Here is an 18,541-nt window from a genome sequence, read left to right on the forward strand (position 1 = left end):
TATGTGCACAAGTCTCCACATTTTCTAAAATAAAAAGGAAAACTAATGCTAACAGAGGCTTTCTAAGGTACCACAACAGTTCATGAATGAAAAGAGAAAGTAATTCCTGCTGACTTCTGTGCTCTGCCCTCTGGAGGTTAGAGATCATAGGACGCAACCTTTAGAAAAAATAAGTATGTCTATGATAATGATTTTTATGATACAGTGTACAAGAAATGTATATGATACAGTGTATAAGGGGCCTTCTATTCTAAGATCTCAAAACCCTGAAGACCGTTTTTCAGGCAAATGGCTTGCTGTATCTACTGTTTCATTTGGCTAGTCTTCCCCTTGAGAATATCCCTGTAACCACAAACTTTTATTACCTCCATATATTACCTCCACATATCATTTGTAATAGCAAATGTTCTCTGCTTCTAAGTTAGCTGAGTCTCTCTACTGAAGTCCTGAGTGGATTGTTGGAAACCCTATAGTGTAGGCGCTGTATAAAGGTCAATCATATCCCATGAGGACAAATGCAGTGTGAGTAATCTCATTCTTTCCTTTTATTCTGTGTACCTTGATTTTCTTTATTTAGCAAATCCAGTTCTTTTCTTTTTTTAAAAAAATTAAATTTTTTAATTTTTGTGGGCACATAATAGGTGAATATATTTATGGGGTACATGAGATGTTTTGATATAGGCATATGGTGTGAAATAATCACACTGTGGAGAATGGGGTATCCATCTTCTCAAGCATGTATCTTTTGTGTTACAAATAATCCAGCTACATCAGTTATAGTGATGTGACAGTCATGTATTTTGTAATACAGCATTTCCCATTATTGTATTTGTGTGTGTATGTGGTATGCTTGATTTAAGCATTGAGATTAAGTGGGAGAAGGAAAGAGCAAGGGTGTTGATAATCAGGCTTCATCCATGATATTTTGGCAAGCCCAAAGATAGACCTGCCATTGGCTTCCTTGTTCTACCAGACAAAGTATTTAATATTCTCTTGCCAAGAATATTAAATTAAAAGAAGAATATTAAATTAAAAGAAGCCCTTGTAGTCCTTCTTTTCAGCAAATTATGGCAAGTGCCTTTAAGCTTTAGAAGGGAGCAGGTGGAAGAGGTAAAATAACTATAATTCACTGTTTCTCTCTTAACTTTCACATTTGTATGTTTTGGGCTACAGTCCTAAAGTGTCTTTGCTGCTTCCTTTTATCGCACCTTTATCTGTCTTCCCAAAGTCTTATAAGCCCCGTCATGTGCTTCTGCTAGCTGTGCTGCTTCTAGTGAGCTCAGAGATACTAGGAATGTACGAGTACCTATCTTAGAACTAGAAAGGCAGCCCCTAGTGGTCCATAGACATTAGTCACATGGCATTTTATAGCTCCCCTCTGGAGTTCCTTGAATCAGAAATGCAGCCTTTATTGATCACTGTAGTTTGCCTAATGTTCTACTCATGGCTGTACATATGAAGAAAAATAGTCTTAGCTTAGTGAGCTCAGCATCTAGTGGAGGTGGTGGCAAGAGGTCAACATGTGAAGGGAGGAGGAAGCACAGGAGCACCCAGGAGGGCCACAGACTGGGGACACCCATGGGAACATGACTGCAGCACCAGATGAGGATGCTGGATGAAGGTTTTCCTAGGGAAGATGGTGTCTGAGCCAACTCCTGAATAGGAAGGGTGTTGCCGTTTGAATCTGGGGTGATGAGGTATGTGGTGGTATGTGTTCCAGGTAACAGGCAGCATGAACAAAAGCTGAAAGGCTTGGTCTTTTTAGGAGCAAGCAAATCCCAGAACTTGCCTTCTCTGTAGTTGATCATTAGGGCTTTGCCAAAGAAAGTACCTGAGAGAAAAAATACGTGCACACGTGTGTGTCTGTGTGTGTGTGTGTGTGTCTATGTGTGTGTGTGTGTGTGTGTATTGCAGCCACATTTAACAAGCACTTAACAGAAAAGATGAGCATGAAATGAGGTTTTGTATAAAGCACAGTCTTAAAGATTTCAGGTGAATGTATTGACATGAAATGCAAGAAATCATTCTGTTGTGATAAAGAGCTTATTTGGATTTGGGATTAAGTTCATTGCAATAACATGAAACTTATTGTTATGATAGCAAAGGGATTTATTACTATTTAACTAGAGTTGTTTAATACTGCAGAACTTAGGCCCAGGATTTTATTCAGACATCTAAAGAATTAAAGAGATCACCAAGAAGCAAGCAATAGAAAGTACTAGAGTGTTTAGTCACTTGAAAATGGTGAATTACCCTATGTATTGCTCAAGGCCTGTAAGTGCTGAAGGAGAAAGAGAAAGATTAGGGAAGCTGATGCAGGAAAGAAGGTAGATGTTCACCAAAGGTTGTGATGAAGTTAATAAGTAAGGGCATATTGAAATCAGGAGTCTCAGGACTAGTCAGTTTTTTGTTTGTTTGTTTTTGTTTGTTTGTTTGTTTGAGACCAGTTCTCTTTGTTGCCCAAGCTGGAGTGCAATGGCATGAGCATAGCTTACTACAACCTCCTGGGCTCAAGCAGTCCTCCTACCTTGGCCTCCTGAGTAGCTGGAACTACAGGCACGCACAGACACAACTGGCTAACTTTTAAAATTTTTGTAGAAATAGGGTCTTGCTATGTTGCCTGGGGTGTTCTAGAACTGCTGGCCTCAAGTGATCCTCCCACCTCAGCTTCCCAAAGTGCTGGGATTACAGGTGTGACCCATGCCACCATGCACAAAGCATTTTTAATGCTATGCTTTGTATCTATTTCTCTGCCTTTTCTGACAACCCTTCATGAGGAAGGAAAGAAATGCAATATATAAGCATGAATGAGATCCGCGTAACCCTGTATATTTGCACATAGATTCAACCCACCCTAGTTTATTGCAGTTTCAGAATATTTCATTTGATTCCTACAATGATCAGGTAAGGAGGATAAAGCAAAGGATAAGAGAGAACTATGGCACAAAGAATTTAAGGGACCACAAAAATTGTATGGCAGAACTAAGACTACAAACCTGGTCTTTGGACTCCTAGTAGAGTGCTCTTTGCTCCCACACCATACTGCATTCCTTTACTAGGATTTATTTTTAAATGCTAAAACCTCAGCACTTGTTCCTCCTTTGTGAGTCACTAATATATGCAGCTGCCATAGCACACTGTAGGGCTCAGCCCAGCATATTTAGAATAGAGTGCTAACATGGGAGCTAGTCATATTTTGGTTTCATAGCTAACCTTTTATTGAATATTGAAATTGTGACATTTTAAAATCTTTCTGCATCTCATTTTCTTTTTCCTTGATCTGTGTTATGTCCTGGCACTATAAATGTGAATGGAATCATCTAGCTCCATTGTTCTAACAGGAATACATTTGGTGCCAGTTTCTTAGGAGAGCCATATGGTTTGCCCCCAAATTTGTGTTGTGTTTTCACTAGTTTTATGTGTCTCGGGAATTGTATTTAGGCCATTTTCTACATAATCCTCTGCCAGACTTCATATAGGAACTTAATTTCCTCGCAGGTTATAGAAATATTAATTATGGATTGTATAAAAACAGTACCAGCTAACATTCATTAAGCACTAAGTGCTGGACCCTTGCATTTCATGTAGAACTTATCTAATCTTTCAAGGTAGGGTGGATGGAGAAGCATGGGCATGTGGCTCTTACAGAGACAGTGGGGGGCATGGCCAGGTTTTACACACAGGTCCTTTGGCTCTAGCCCATGCACTTAACCACTATGCTATAGTGTGTATGCAGAGAATGGTCTAGAAAAAGGTCTCCATTGGTAGGGCACAGCCAATTCTGTCAGTTGAAATCCTTGATTCCTCCTAAAATGAAGTTGATTGTTCATTAAAATCCAAGTGGCTGCTTTCATGCCAGATGTAGATCTTGCTCAAATAATGAGAACTAAGTAAGAGCTCCTTGCAGAAAATGTTCTTCAGTGGCTGGCAGATAGTTCAGTTTGTTTGAAGTCAGGCCCAGAATTCATTGTGACATGCCTTGATTTATATTAAATGTAAGGAGACCTGACAACTGTAGAAGTTCGAATATTTGTCATTAATTTCAGCTGTTTAATTAATTTAGCTTCTGTGTCGTGCAGAATTTGAAATTTTAAAAGAAAAATAATTAGAAGTGAAGTGAAAATGAAGCTTTATTTCTGCAACTATAAATTTTCATATACAGTAAGATCTGGAAACATATGAATTGTTTTAAAAGGTGTTATGTCAACTTACTTCATATGTATTTAGCACCAGTTTTGTCTGAACTAAAGTAATAGTTTTTTTAAAAATCTATCCAAGATTCCCAATTTACCTCTGTTTCTCTTCCCATTCATTCTTACATGCCTTTATTCAAAAACTACTGAATGTCTTTTATTCCCTGAACTGGCTTAAGTACATTAAAGCCCCTTAATTACTAGTGCATTGCTGAGTTGGCAGGCTATCACAAGGAATGAAATCTTAATGGAGTCCACCTATCTGAAATTCATAGCCTCTGCCCATATACTTAGCCTGACACCAGTTTTGGGAGAGATATAAACTAGATAGTAGGTGTGCATTTAAGCAGGTAAAACATTGAGATGGCTAAGGACGATAGTGGCGTCACATGTGGTACATTAGATCCAAAAGAAAGCAATAAAAGCATTTTGTCATTTTTGGAGAAGATCTAGAATATGTTAGAGTAGCTGTCAGCCCCAAGGGAGACAGTAATTTAGGCTCCTGGTGCTTGACTCTTAAAAAGTAGCTTAATCATGAACAGAAGAAAATGATCTGAAGATCAGATCCTCAGAGCCAATGTTTCAACTGTGTTCCTCAGACATGCCTCAGAGGCCAGTTCTACATTGCAGGTGGGAGGAGGGGCTGGAGGAGGGAGTCAATGAATGAAAACATTTTTTCCACTTTTAGTTTTTCTTAAGTCTTCCTCTGCCACAATAGGAAATGAGTAGATACTGTTTAAAATTGATTAATCAAGAAGTAGCATGGTAAACATAGTATTTTAAAAGTGGATATAAGAAGAAAATGTGTAGAAACCTAGAAGAAAATGCTAAAAAAAAAAAAAACCAAAAAACACACTAGAATGGATTCCAGTTAAGAGCAAGTCTAAGAGTGGGGAAGGGAGGCAAGGCACTGCTGTTTTCCATGTACATATTACTTTTTTAACAGATAAAGTATTTTTTAAGAAGAGGACTTATGCATTTGTGTTCTGTATGTGCTTTGCATCCTGGGCAGATATCTGCTCACATTTTTAAAGGAGACCATTCCTTGGAAGGGAAAAATAATCAGGATATTAGTGAAATTTCACATCAAATGATACAAGGGCTGAGGCTTGAGAAGTCAAATTTCTGGCAGGATGTTTCCCAATTAAATCATTTCTGCCTTTGGCCATTCATCTGGCATTCTCTAAATTATTGCAGGTACAGAAGCTGCCTCCAAAAAAAGAGTAAAAAATGTAACTGTGCAAAAATTCTGAAAGAGTCTTTACTTAGGAGACAATTTCTCTGATAGTTTCTGTTTATCCTATAGTTATGCCAATTCTAAATAAAAATTGCTCCCTAACTACTCTTTTTGATGTTTTCTTTTTAAAACAGGGAAATGCACATAAAATCATGGAGAAATGTACATTACCATTGACTGGAAAGCAATGTGTCAACCGCATTATTACTGAAAAGGTAAAAAGTGCTTTTTCTACTATTACCACGTTTTAAGTAAGCATTTTTAGAAAGTTTTGTTACCTTCTAAGAGTGTATTACACCAGTAGTCATAGGATTAATTTAGTCTGTGGGCAGAATGAATAGGAAAGCTCATCAATTTAATGTTTCTAAATGTAGAATTCTTTATGTGCAACTCTTTGGAAACATGCAAACAAAACTGAATCACTGTCCTTGGTAACTTTGACAGTGGGCTATAATCAGAGAAAAGTTTTATTGATCTTTATATTTTGACTATTACAGTGTCAGGCTGGATGGTGATATATGCAAAGTTATGAATATATTATTTCTACCTTTTCTAAATCACAAGTAGAAATTTTTGGATTTTAAGAAATTCAGTGTAAGTTGGGTTTTTAATTGTTTCAGTGCAAATCGTAGTATAGGCCCCACAGTAAGCCAAGAAATGTATTCTGTTTCTTGCATGCTTTCTGCTCTCTTTTATAGAGTAGGGTTTCAAAACACACAGTGATTCTCTAGATTCTTCTTACTAGATGGAACATATTGGTCAGTAGTACAACTAAAAGCTGCTCAGACCAGAGAAGCATCACCAGTAGCTGTCTGTCATCACCCTTCTGACTCAGATTTGAACCTAGTATGTCGGAATGACTTATTGCTTTTAAGTCAGCTGGGAGTGTGTGTTTTCTTGATTCATTACCTTGAAGAAGCCACAAAACAGAATTATGTATATCAGGTTCTTTTAGTGCTGTTCCATTTGCCAAGAACAATAGCATTAGTGTCTTGGCATTAATCTGACTCACTAACCTCACTGAGGTGTGACAGTGAGCACCCTAAAGCAGGCTTTGAAGTGGGCTAGGAGGCTTATTATTCCCAGAAGCCACTTTTAAGGGAGGTTCTGTCCTAAATGATGCCTTCCCCAGGACTACTTATGTGGAATGCCATGAAGGTGACATATAAAGAACAAGATAAAGGGGCAGAATATTTTATCCCACCATCTATTCTGAATCTTTACCATTTCTTGAATCCCCCTAAAACTATGAACAGGGATTGTTGAAAAGAATCCATTACTTTAAAGATAAAAGCAAAGCAATCTTTTACCCTGTTGTTTGTTTGTTTATTTTTAAATAAAGTGGTAGTCCTTCTAAAGATAATTCCAGAAACATTCTTCCTGTGGGTCCTCTCCTCCTTCCATCAGCCCTCTCCTCATCTCCACATGTGCCCTGCCCTTGTTCTTACCAGTTCAGTTCTTCTACCTGTCATAGCTCCCACTTGATCCTCAGCCTCCCCAAATACTACCTGTCCTTTAAACCTAATGCATTTTCCCTCTTCATGATGAAGAGGTTTTGCACCATCATAGCACACAACAATTTATTCTCATAGTGGTCCACTGTTCATTTTGGCACTCATAATCTAATGTATTCTTATGCTATAACTTACATTGATATTTAACTTTACTATCATTTTAAAAACTTTTGAACCAGATTGTTCCCAACAGTGTGCTACAGAAAGGAGGAAGGCAGAGTCTCTGTCCTAAAGGACAACATGGAAGAAGGGTGAGACACCAAACATCCAGCCTTGCCAGCAGTCAGAGTAATTGACATGATAAAGGCCATATGGAGACACACGCCAGATGCTAATCTAGGGACATAGAGAAAAGCTGCCCAGCAGTGTGGGCAGAGGTGTCAGGGAAAGATTTTTGGTGTTATTAAATACAAGCTTTTAACATATCTTGTGAAGCATTTCACAATATGTACCTTTTCTCCTTTAGCCTATTTCTCTCTGCTTTAACTTTCTCCCTACTTGAGCCATGCTAAAATGCTGTGAACTACATTCCATTCTTCCCTGGACCATGTTCTTTTGAGACTTTGCACATCCTCTTTCTCTGTCTGGAGCATTCTTCCCACCCCATCCATCTAGCTAATCTTCCCTAATCTAGCTAATCTAGCAAGTCTTCCCTATCCCTCCCCAAATTTTCTGGGTGCTTCTCTGAATCTTTGTACTTACCCTAACTTAGCACAAACCACTATACTGAAATAAACTCTAATCTCTGCCTGTCTGGCTCACCATTGTTTATCTAACACTTGGCACAGTGCCAACCCATACTCAGTGAATACTTATGCTTTTCTTGCTGAAAAACTGGATTGAATGGTGAGCCTCGAAAGAGCAGTAGGAATTTCATAAGTTAGAAAGCCAACAAGGACCTTCTGGAAAAAAGGAAGAAAACATGTAGTCACAGAGGTATGAAGAAAACATGGCTTGTCCTATAACCTGCAAGTGGAACTGGTTGGAGCAAGGGCATGGCTGGATTCTGAAGGCTGAGGTGGAAACGGCAGTGAGGGGTCAAATAATGGAGGGATGTAGATGTCTTGCTAAGAACTGTGGGTCTTAGAAGGAAGGCAGTAAGGAACCCTTCAGTGATTTTGTTTTAAGGCTGGGGACACAATAAATTAGATTTGCATTAGAAAAAACACTGTAAGCTTTTATGTAAAGCGGGGAGAAAAGAGATAAGGCAGAAGCCAGTTAAGAGGATTCATAGACCTAGGCAAAAAATCTCAAAATTCTAAACCATAGGACAGATATAGAGATTTGAAAGAGATTTAGGAGATGGACTCGACCTAACTTGATGAATTGCACATTGTTGGTAAGACAGAGGTGATTCCTAAGTTTTCTGACTAGAGAGAATAGTTGACCTGTGTATCCTTTAGGAAGCCCAGGACTGCAGGAGGAGAAGGGGGAGGATAATACAAGACATGAATAGGTTCAGTTTGGACAGCCTCAGTGTGATATTCTTGGGAATACCCAGTCAGATATTGCAATAAACAATTGGAGATTTGGATCTAGAGCTCAAAAGAGAAGTCAGTATTGGAATAAACTTGCGGGTGTCATTAACATATGGGGATAATTGGAGCCTTAATTATAGATGTATAGCAAGAATGAGTAAAGAGAAGAGCATCTACGTCTGGAACTTTCGGTACGTTAAGGAAAGGAAGGTTGTGTGTTTATCGCTATGCTCTGTGCATAGTAGGTGCTCAATAAATACTTGTTGAATGAGTAATGAGAATGCAGTGCCGTTAAGAGCAATGAAGGTCTCCAGCCCTCACTAACAGTAGACTAGAATGCCATTATCAGATCCAGAGAAAATTCCATTCAGTTGCCCTTTGAAAGAGAATTTGGAGGATGCTATGACCCTGATTTCCTAGTTTTGACCTGCTGGAATGAGGTAATGGAAGATGCGTTCCTTGGTTCTGTTGATATGCTGGATTACATTTATTGATTTGCATATGTTGAACCAGGCTTGCATCCCAGGGATGAAGCCCACTTGATCATGGTGGATAAGCTTTTTGATGTGCTGCTGGATTCGGTTTGCCAGTATTTTATTGAGGATTTTTTGCATCGATGTTCATCAGGGATGTTGGTCTAAAATTCTCTTTTTTTGTTGTGTCTCTGCCAGGCTTTGGTATCAGGATAATGCTGGCCTCATAAAATGAGTTAGGGAGGATTCCCTCTTTTTCTATTGATTCGAGTAGTTTTGGAAGGAATGGTACCAGCTCCTCTTTGTACCTCTGGTAGAATTCGGCTGTGAATCCATCTGGTCCTGGACGTTTTTTGGTTGGTAAGCCATTAATTATTGCCTCAATTTCAGAGCCTGTTATTGGTCTATTCAGAGATTCAACTTCTTCCTGGTTTAGTCTTGGGAGGGTGTATGTGTCGAGGAATTTATCCATTTCTTCTAGACTTTCTAGTTTATTTGCGTAGAGGTGTTTATAGTATTCTCTGATGGTAGTTTGTATTTCTGTGGGATCAGTGGTGATATCCCCTTTATCATTTTTTATTGCGTCTATTTGATTCTTCTCTCTTTCCTTCTTTATTAGTCTTGCTAGTGGTCTATCAATTTTGTTGATCTTTTCAAAAAACCAGCTCCTGGATTCACTGATTTTTTGAAGGGTTTTTTGTGTCTATTTCCTTCAGTTCTGCTCTGATCTTAGTTATTTCTTGCCTTCTGCTAGCTTTTGAATGTGTTTGCTCTTGCTTCTCTAGTTCTTTTAATCGTGATGTTAGGATGCCTATTTTAGATCTTTCCTGCTTTGTCTTGTAGGCATTTGGTGCTATAAATTTCCCTCTACACACTGCTTTGAATGTGTCCCAGAGATTCTGGTATGTTGTGTCTTTGTTCTCATTGGTTTCAAAGAACATCTTTATTTCTGCCTTCATTTCGTTATGTACCCAGTAGTCATTCAGGAGCAGGCTGTTCAGTTTCCATGTAGTTGAGTGGTTTTGAGTGAGTTTCTTAATCCTGAGTTCTAGTTTGATTGCACTGTGGTCTGAGAGACAGTTTGTTATAATTTGTTTTTTTTACATTTGCTGAGGAGTGCTTTACTTCCAACTATGTGATCAGTTTTGGAATAGGTGTGGTGTGGTGCTGAAAATAATGTATATTCTGTTGATTTGGGGTGGAGAGTTCTGTAGATATCTATTAGGTCCGCTTGGTGCAGAGTTGAGTTCAGTTCCTGGATAGCGTTGTTAACTTTCTGTCTTGTTGATGTGTCTAATGTTGACAGTGGAATGTCCCATTATTATTGTGTGGCAGTCTAAGTCTCTTTGTAGGTCTCTAAGGACTGGGTGCTCCTGTATTGGGTGCATATATATTTAGGATAGTTAGCCCTTCTTGTTGAATTGATCCCTTTACCATTATGTAATGGCCTTCTTTGTCTCTTTTGATCTTTGTTGGCTTAAAGTCTGTTTTATCAGAGACTAGGATTGCAACCCCTGCCTTTTTTTGTCAGAACCAACGATAAAAACCGCATGATTATCTCAATAGATGCAGAAAAGGCCTTTGACAAAATTCAACAACACTTCATGCTAAAAACTCTCAATAAATTAGGTATTGATGGGACGTATCTCAAAATAATAAGAGCGATCTATGACAAACCCACAGCCAATATCATACTGAATGGGCAAAAACTAGAAGCATCCCCTTTGAAAACTGGCACAAGACAGGGATGCTTTCTCTCACCACTCCTAGTCAACATAGTGTTGGAAGTTCTGGCCAGGGCAATCAGGCAGGAGAAGGAAACAAAGGGTATTCAATTAGGAAAAGAGGAAGTCAAATTGTCCCTGTTTGCAGATGACATGATTGTATATCTAGAAAACCCTATCATCTCAGCCCAAAATCTCCTTAAGCTGATAAGCAACTTCAGCAAAGTCTCAGGATACAAAATCAATGTGCAGAAATCACAAGCATTCTTATACACCAATAACAAACAGACAGCCAAATCATGAGTGAACTCCCATTCACAGTTGCTTCAAAGAGAATAAAATACCTAGGAATCCAACTTACAAGGGACGTGAAGGACCTCTTCAAACCACTGCTCAATGAAATAGAAGAGGATACAAACAAATGGAAGAACATTCCATGCTCATGGGTAGGAAGAATCAGTATCGTGAAAATGGCCATACTGCCCAAGGTAATTTATAGATTCAATGCTATCCCCATCAAGCTACCAATGACTTTCTTCACAGCATTGGAACAAACTACTTTAAAGTTCATATGGAACCAAAAAAGAGCTTGCATTTCCAAGTCAATCCTAAGCTAAAAGAACAAAGCTGGAGGCATCAGGCTACCTGACTTCAAACTATACTACAAGGCTACAGTAACCAAAACAGCATGGTACTGGTACCAAAACAGAGATATAGACCAATGGAACAGAACAGAGCCCTCAGAAATAATGCCGCATATGTGCAACTATCTGATCTTTGACAAACCTGACAAAAACAAGCAATGGGGAAAGGATTCCCTATTTAATAAATGGTGCTGGGAAAACTGGCTAGCCATATGTAGAAAGCTGAAACTGGATCCCTTCCTTGCACCTTATACAAAAATTAATTCAAGGTGGATTAAAGAGTTAAATGTTAGACCTAAAACCATAAAAACCCTAGAAGAAAACCTAGGCAACACCATTCAGGACATAGGCATGGGCGAGGACTTCATGTGTAAAACACCAAAAGCAATGGCAACAAAATCCAAAATTGACAAATGGGATCTAATTAAACTAAAGAGTTTCTGCACAGCAAAAAAACTACCATCAGAATGAACAGGCAACCTACAGAATGGGAGAAAATTTTTACAATCTACCCATCTGTTGGGCTAATATCCAGAATCTACAAAGAACTCAAACAAATTTACAAGAAAAAATCAAACAACCCCATCAAAAAGTGGGTAAAGGATATGAACAGACACTTCTCAAAAGAAGACATTTAATGCAGCCAACAGACACATGAAAAAATGCTCATCGTCACTGGCCATCAGAGAAATGCAAATCAAAGCCACAATGAGATGCCATCTCACACCAGTTAGAATGGCAATCATTAAAAAGTCAGGAAACAACAGGTGCTGGAGAGGATGTGGAGAAATAGGAACACTTTTACACTGTTGGTGGGACCGTAAACTAGTTCAGCCATTGTGGAAGATAGTGTGGTGATTCCTCAAGGATCTAGAATTAGAAATACCATTTGACCCAGCCATCCCATTACTGTGTATATACCCAAAGGATTATAAATCATGCTGCTATAAAGACACATGCACATGTATGTTTATTGTGGCACTATTCACAATAGCAAAGACTTGGAACCAACCCAAATGCCCATCAATGATAGACTGGATTAAGAAAATGCGGCACATGTACACCATGGAATACTATGCAGCCATAAAAAAGGATGAGTTCATGTCCTTTGTAGGGATATGGATGAAGCTGGACACCATCGTTCTGATCAAACTGTCACAAGGACAGAAAACCAAACACTGCATGTTCTCACTCATAGGTGGGAATTGAACAATGAGAACACTTGGACACAGGGCGGGGAACATCACACACTGGGGCCTGTTGTGGGGTGGGGGGCAGGGGAAGGGATAGCATTAGGAGATATACCTAATGTTAAATGAAGAGTTAATGGGTGCAGCACACCAACATGGCACATGCATACATATGTAACAAACCTGCACGTTGTGCACGTGTACCCTAAAACTTAAAGTGTAATAAAAAAATAAAATAAAATAAAAGAAAGATGCGTTCCTCACCAGCACCTGGGCTGTGATTCACTGTTACCCATAATGTAAGCTTTTGTCATGGTGATAAAGTAATTAACATTTATCTCTTAGACAAAGTACTTTCAGTATTCTGGATAGTTGAACAATTTATTGTGACTTTTAGGTTTTAGTCTCCATTTTTGTCAATTTTTTGTTTGCACCTTATATCACTAAATGGAAAGTTTCCTAAATATTTCAAAAGTAAGTTTCCTGTTTTAAATTATAGATACTTGGTTTTCTAATATATCTAATTAAGATTTGATAAATGTGTTAATAAGGTTTTTTTAAAAGCAATGTCAATTTGCCATAGATTTACTCTCCCTGATTACTGAAGCCTTAAATTTTTGATACCACAGTTATCTTCTCTCTAAATCATTTCCATGCCTGTTCTTAATAACATAATCCAGATGCTCTTTTTTTCTTATTTGTTCTTTTATAAATTGACAGTTGTTCAGAATGCAAGAAAAAGCAAATCATATGAATAGTGCTCCAGATACATTTTCTGCAAAGAAAGTGTTCATTTTTAAAAAATTTAATTGTCATTTTGGAATGAAGCAAGCGAATGAGTATACAAACATTCCTAAATTATCCATTTATTTTTTTCCTCTTGAAACACACATTTCTGCCAAAAAACTTTTTTGGAACATAAAATGTACAAGCAAAAGGAAAGTTTACTGAAATATTTTGTCTTACATTTCAACCCTGTTTTCCAGTAATGTCAACCAGGTTATCTGTGAATTCATCAGACAAACCAATAATGCAGTTATCACTGGTCCCAGCGATGTGTGTTTCTGGGGAAAAATATTAATCAACTGGAGTCAATAATCATTCCAGGGCTTTGATCTGGCATTACATATAAGTGAGATGTTAAGCTACTAAGGAGTGAAAAGTGAAAAAACTGCTTGTATGCTGCCCCCACTGTCTCATGGATGGTGCTCAGAGTATGTTTTCTTATATTTGTCCTGTATCACAATCTTGGGAAGTACATTTTTATTATATATGTCTACAGATGCAAAGACAGGTTCACTAAAGGTTGCATAACAGTTGTGCAGCAGAGTGGAATTCTCATTGAGCTCAAAGGCCAGGGTTCTTTTCTCTACATGTTGCTGTGTCTTGATATTACCCTCCTAGTTAGGAGTGTATTCAAAAATGACAATTCAAGGTTTGACTTCCAAGCTAATTGAAAAATTGGTTAAGCGGTGGCTCACTCCTGTAATCCTTGCATCCCAAAGGAGGCCGAGGCAGGCAGGTGGATCACCTGAGGTCAGGAATTTGAGACCAGCCTGACCAACATGGTAAAACCTCATCTCTACTAAAAATACAAAAAATTAGCTGGATGTGGTGGGGCACGCCTGTAATCCCAGCTACTCGGGAGGCTGAGGCAAGAGAATCACTTGAACCCTGGAGGCGGAGGTTGCAGTGAGCAGAGATCGGGCCATTGCACTCCAGCCTGGGTGACAGAGTGAGACTCTGTCTCAAAAAAAAAAAAAAAAAGATTCTAGGCCTGCAAATAATAGTTGAATTTAGGTTAACTGTAGAGGAGAGGAAAGCTCTGGGATGCATAACATTTTAGTCTGAGAAAGAGGAAACTAACCATGAGAACTGAAAGAGGGTACAGTGCTTAATATGCTGGAGGGTAACTATAGCATGGAGTTAAAGCCATAGGAGAAGCAGTTTTAGCTCTTAAGGTTTGAGCTTCCCTTCAGTAAACAATCTGCCTTGAAATAAGTGAGCCTCCTGCCACTGCAAGTATCTAAGCAGAACCCCATTGACTATCTGAGAAGAATGTTTTGAAGAATTCTTGGGTGGAAGGTTATATTAAGTGACCTTGTAGGTCACTTCCACTTGAGTTATATTTCTAAGTGTGAAAGCATGTGTTCTAAATCAGATACAACAGGTGGGGTCTATCTGCTGAGGTCAAGCCATACCAATTGGCACTACCAACACCTGATGTTACAGACCAGAATGATGGAATGTTTCAGGTGAGATTGGCTTTCTGGTGCTTGCCCTAAATATAAACATCTTCATTTGATTTGCATAGCAAAGGGAGATTCCCATGCTCTCTTTTTGAGACTATATGTTTTACAGGACTTAAGGAGAATATTTTAAACAGTTACTTGCATGTCTTTCAGGACCAGGGTAGCTATCCTCTTATAATTACTCCTAGACACTTCAGAGCACCTTCTTCTGTTTCCTGTAATTCTTTACCCAATAGCATTTATAAACTTTTTTCCTATCATTCATGTGCTTTCACCTTCCAAATATTCCCTTTCTCTCTCCCTCTTTCTTCATTCCTTTCTTTGTTCAAATCATTATTAATCACTAATTGACCTTTGACCAAAAGTGTTAGACTTAACAAAAGGGAGGTAGTTTTTAAAAAACTGGTTGCAGTAGTAACAAATGCCATCCATGGTCAATGCTCATTTATTTTCTGGCATCAACACTGTTCCACAACTAATTGCTGATTAGGGAGTTGGCATTTATCCTCACCAAAATATCATAGTTACAGTTGACATTTTTTCACTGCTGATTTTTCTTTTGTCCTGGGTCTTGTCTTTCCTTTTTTTTTTTTTTTTTTTGAGACAGAGTCTGGCTTTGTCGTCCAGGCTGGAGTGCAGTGGCGTGATCTCGGCTCACTGCAAGCTCCGCCTCTCGGGTTCACGCCATTCTCCTGCCTCAGCCTCCCAAGTAGCTGGGACTACAGGTGCCTGCCACCATGCCCAGCTAATTTTTTTTTTTTTTGTATTTTTAGTAGAGACGGGGTTTCACCGTGTTAGCCAGGATGGTCTCGATCTCCTGACCTTGTGATCCACCCACCTAAGCCTACCAAAATGCTGGGATTATAGGCCTGAGCCACCACGCCCGACCTTGTCGAACTTGCGAGGTTATTTCTGTTTTGTGCCATATAGTAATTATTTTGACGGAAATTGTCATTGTCCTTTTTCTTCCCACTCTGACAGGCTGTGTTTGATGTGGACAAGAAGAAAGGGTTGACTCTGATTGAGCTCTGGGAAGGCCTGACAGTGGATGACGTACAGAAGAGTACTGGGTGTGATTTTGCAGTAAGTATTTCTGTGAACAAATCCAGACACTTGTCTTATATTATAGGCTTGATTAATGGGTGTTTACAGGACATGAACCATTAATTTGTGATCATTTTTGGAGTTGACCTTTACAGTGAACAGGAGTAGAAGGAAGGGTGCCTCTAGATGAGAGCAGGTGGGAACAGAGCTGTGCTCTGACTCACTGGCCAAGGTTTGGCTTAGGACTCAGAAGCAGGAAGGGGACACACCACCAGGAGCTGCTAGAAACAAGGTTGAGCTTGAGCTCTAAGCTACTTTATGTTTTGAAGGCCCTTGTAATCCCCTGTTCTTTGGTTATATGGCAGCTGTGCTTGAACTTGATTAACTGAAAAATGTTAGCCACATATGGAGAAATGATACTTCCTTATTTTTAAACCCATCTATGACTTATGACTTTCTCTAAATTCTATGCCATATTTCATCCGTTGAAAATATTAAAATGTTGGGCCTCTGACATCACCAGGTTAGTCATCACAAAACAGACATGCCCTGTATTTGAAGATAAGTACATAAAACAGACTTACAAAGCAGATAAATACCTCAGGGGAGTATCCATTTAAGAAACCTCCAAATCCCTTTTTAAAACAGAATATTACTGACAATATTAATAATTGCTCTTTAATATAAGTGCTTATTCATAAATCAATCACCTAGCTAATGGCATTGAAAGCATGGCTCAGTCTATTTGAAGTTAACCAAAAGTAAAACTAAAATGTCTCTGAAGAAATGAAGGAAAGTGTATTAGTCCATTCTCACAGAGCTAACAAAGACAACATAAGATTGGGTAGTTTATAGAGAAAAAGAGGTTTGATGGACTCAGGTCCACATGGCTGGGGAGGCCTCACAATCATGGCAGAAGGTGAAGGAGGAGCAAAGGCACGTCTTATGTGGCAGCAAGCAAGAGAGTGTGTGCAGGGAAACTGCCCTTTATAAAACCATCAGATCAAAGACTTACTCACTATCACAAGAACAGCATGTGAAAAACCCACCCCCATGATTCAATTACCTCCCACCAGGTCCCTCCCGTGACACAAGGGGATTATGGGAGCTCCAAATCAAGATGAGATTTGGGTGGGGACACAGCCAAACCATATCAGAAAGGGATATTATTCTCATATCTATTTAAGAACCAATCTAATTAAAATGAAATATATTTATAATGAGAAGAAAATATGTTAATGTTACAGCTACACATCTTGGAGAAACTAATTTAACAAAAGTTATTTGATAAGTCATACATATATTGTATGTATGTCTTTCTTGTGTACTACATGCTTTGCTTGTACCTATCAGTGCATAACACATTTTTTTTTTAAGATGGAGTCTTGTTCTGTTGCCCAGGCTGGAGTGCAGTGGCGCGATCTTGGCTCATTGCAAGCTCCGCCTCCCAGGTTCACACCATTCTCCTGCCTCAGCCTCCCCAGCAGCTGGGACTACAGGCACATGCCACCACGCCCGGCTAATTTTTTGTATTTTTAGTAGAGATGGGGTTTCACCGTGCTAGCCAGGATGGTCTCGATCTCCTGACCTTGTGATCTGCCCGCCTCGGCCTCCCAAAGTGCTGGGATTACAGGCGTGAGCCACCGTGCCCGGCCTACACATTTCTCTAAAAACGATTTTTGTTTCATAGTTCATTATCCATATAATAACTGTTCCTGGTACTCTACCAAGGTCTTTGTCTATTAACTTTTTTTGAATGTCCCTTTGGAAAAAGAAGTCTCCCAGTAATACCTTGCATGAAAAGCACATCTTTAGCCTTTCAATAACCTCAAGGGGAAGGATATGCTTATACTTTAACTATTTAGGATTTCTCACTCCAGTGAGAAAAGCAAACAATCTGTATTCAGCTATTCTTTATTTTTTTCTATGTGGAAGAATTAACCTCTTCATCAGATAACATTTTCAAGATCCACAGAATGTTCAGGTTTTTTTTGCAGCAAAAGAGAATGTACAAAGGAAGACCTGGTTATCTAGTTCTTTTTTTATTCATGTGGGTAAATAAGGAATGAAAATATGAGTTTTTACTGTTCTTGCTTTGTTTTCCAATAAAAGGTGCTGTTCCAATGGAAAATATCTCTGTAGACCCTCTCAATTTCAGTACCATCTCTTCTTTTCACAGGGATATGTAATCTTGTTTTCTCCAAATTAGGATGTTGAGATGAAATGTTAATTTGTATGTCAATGTTGTCCTGAGAATGAAAAGGTATGGTATCAATGGAACCATCCAGAGGACTAGCTTTTGAGCATCTGACGATCAATGGCATCTCTTGACACTCTGACAGATGAAATCACATATAACAGGTTGTTTTCTGTAAGGCTAGAGCTGGAGTGCCCTAATTAATAAAATGTTCTACTTAATACCTGGATTATCAATAAGGATACATTTAATTACAAAAGTACATTGAAGATAGCATTTCTTTCTTGATAATTCAGAAGACATTCCATGTCCTAATTTAGAAAATATTCCCTGTGGTTATCACTGCATAGCTAGCATTGTACTCTATATGTGACTATACACTAGTTGCTCAAGTTCTGTTTGAGAAAAGTCCCTAGAACTCAGCCTTCAACTGGCAGTCAACATTCTAGAAGGGAATGATTGGCCAGTGTTGCCTCATAAAGAAAAAAAAGATAAAATCCTAGTGCAAAACAATTTAAAATGTGTTGGTTACAGTCCTGTATCCCTAAGGATATGGGCAAGTGAATGGGCAAAAGCTACATTATGTGGATATTAG

At 38.8% G+C, this 18,541-nt stretch overlaps 1 protein-coding gene across 5 annotated transcripts in view; it reads left to right on the top strand.

Annotated features, from left to right (window-relative positions):
• OXCT1 (3-oxoacid CoA-transferase 1) overlaps window positions 1-18,541 on the top strand; it is a 147,514-nt gene that overhangs the window by 122,406 nt on the left and 6,567 nt on the right. For all 5 annotated transcript variants that reach the window (NM_001280381.1, XM_009449191.5, XM_009449192.5 and 2 more), the window contains 2 exon segments: window positions 5,565-5,645; window positions 15,687-15,788. In NM_001280381.1, the coding sequence (NP_001267310.1) occupies window positions 5,565-5,645; window positions 15,687-15,788 (183 nt within the window).

This window comes from Pan troglodytes, chromosome 4, assembly GCF_028858775.2.
Source record: "Pan troglodytes isolate AG18354 chromosome 4, NHGRI_mPanTro3-v2.0_pri, whole genome shotgun sequence".
Taxonomy (NCBI): domain Eukaryota; kingdom Metazoa; phylum Chordata; class Mammalia; order Primates; family Hominidae; genus Pan; species Pan troglodytes.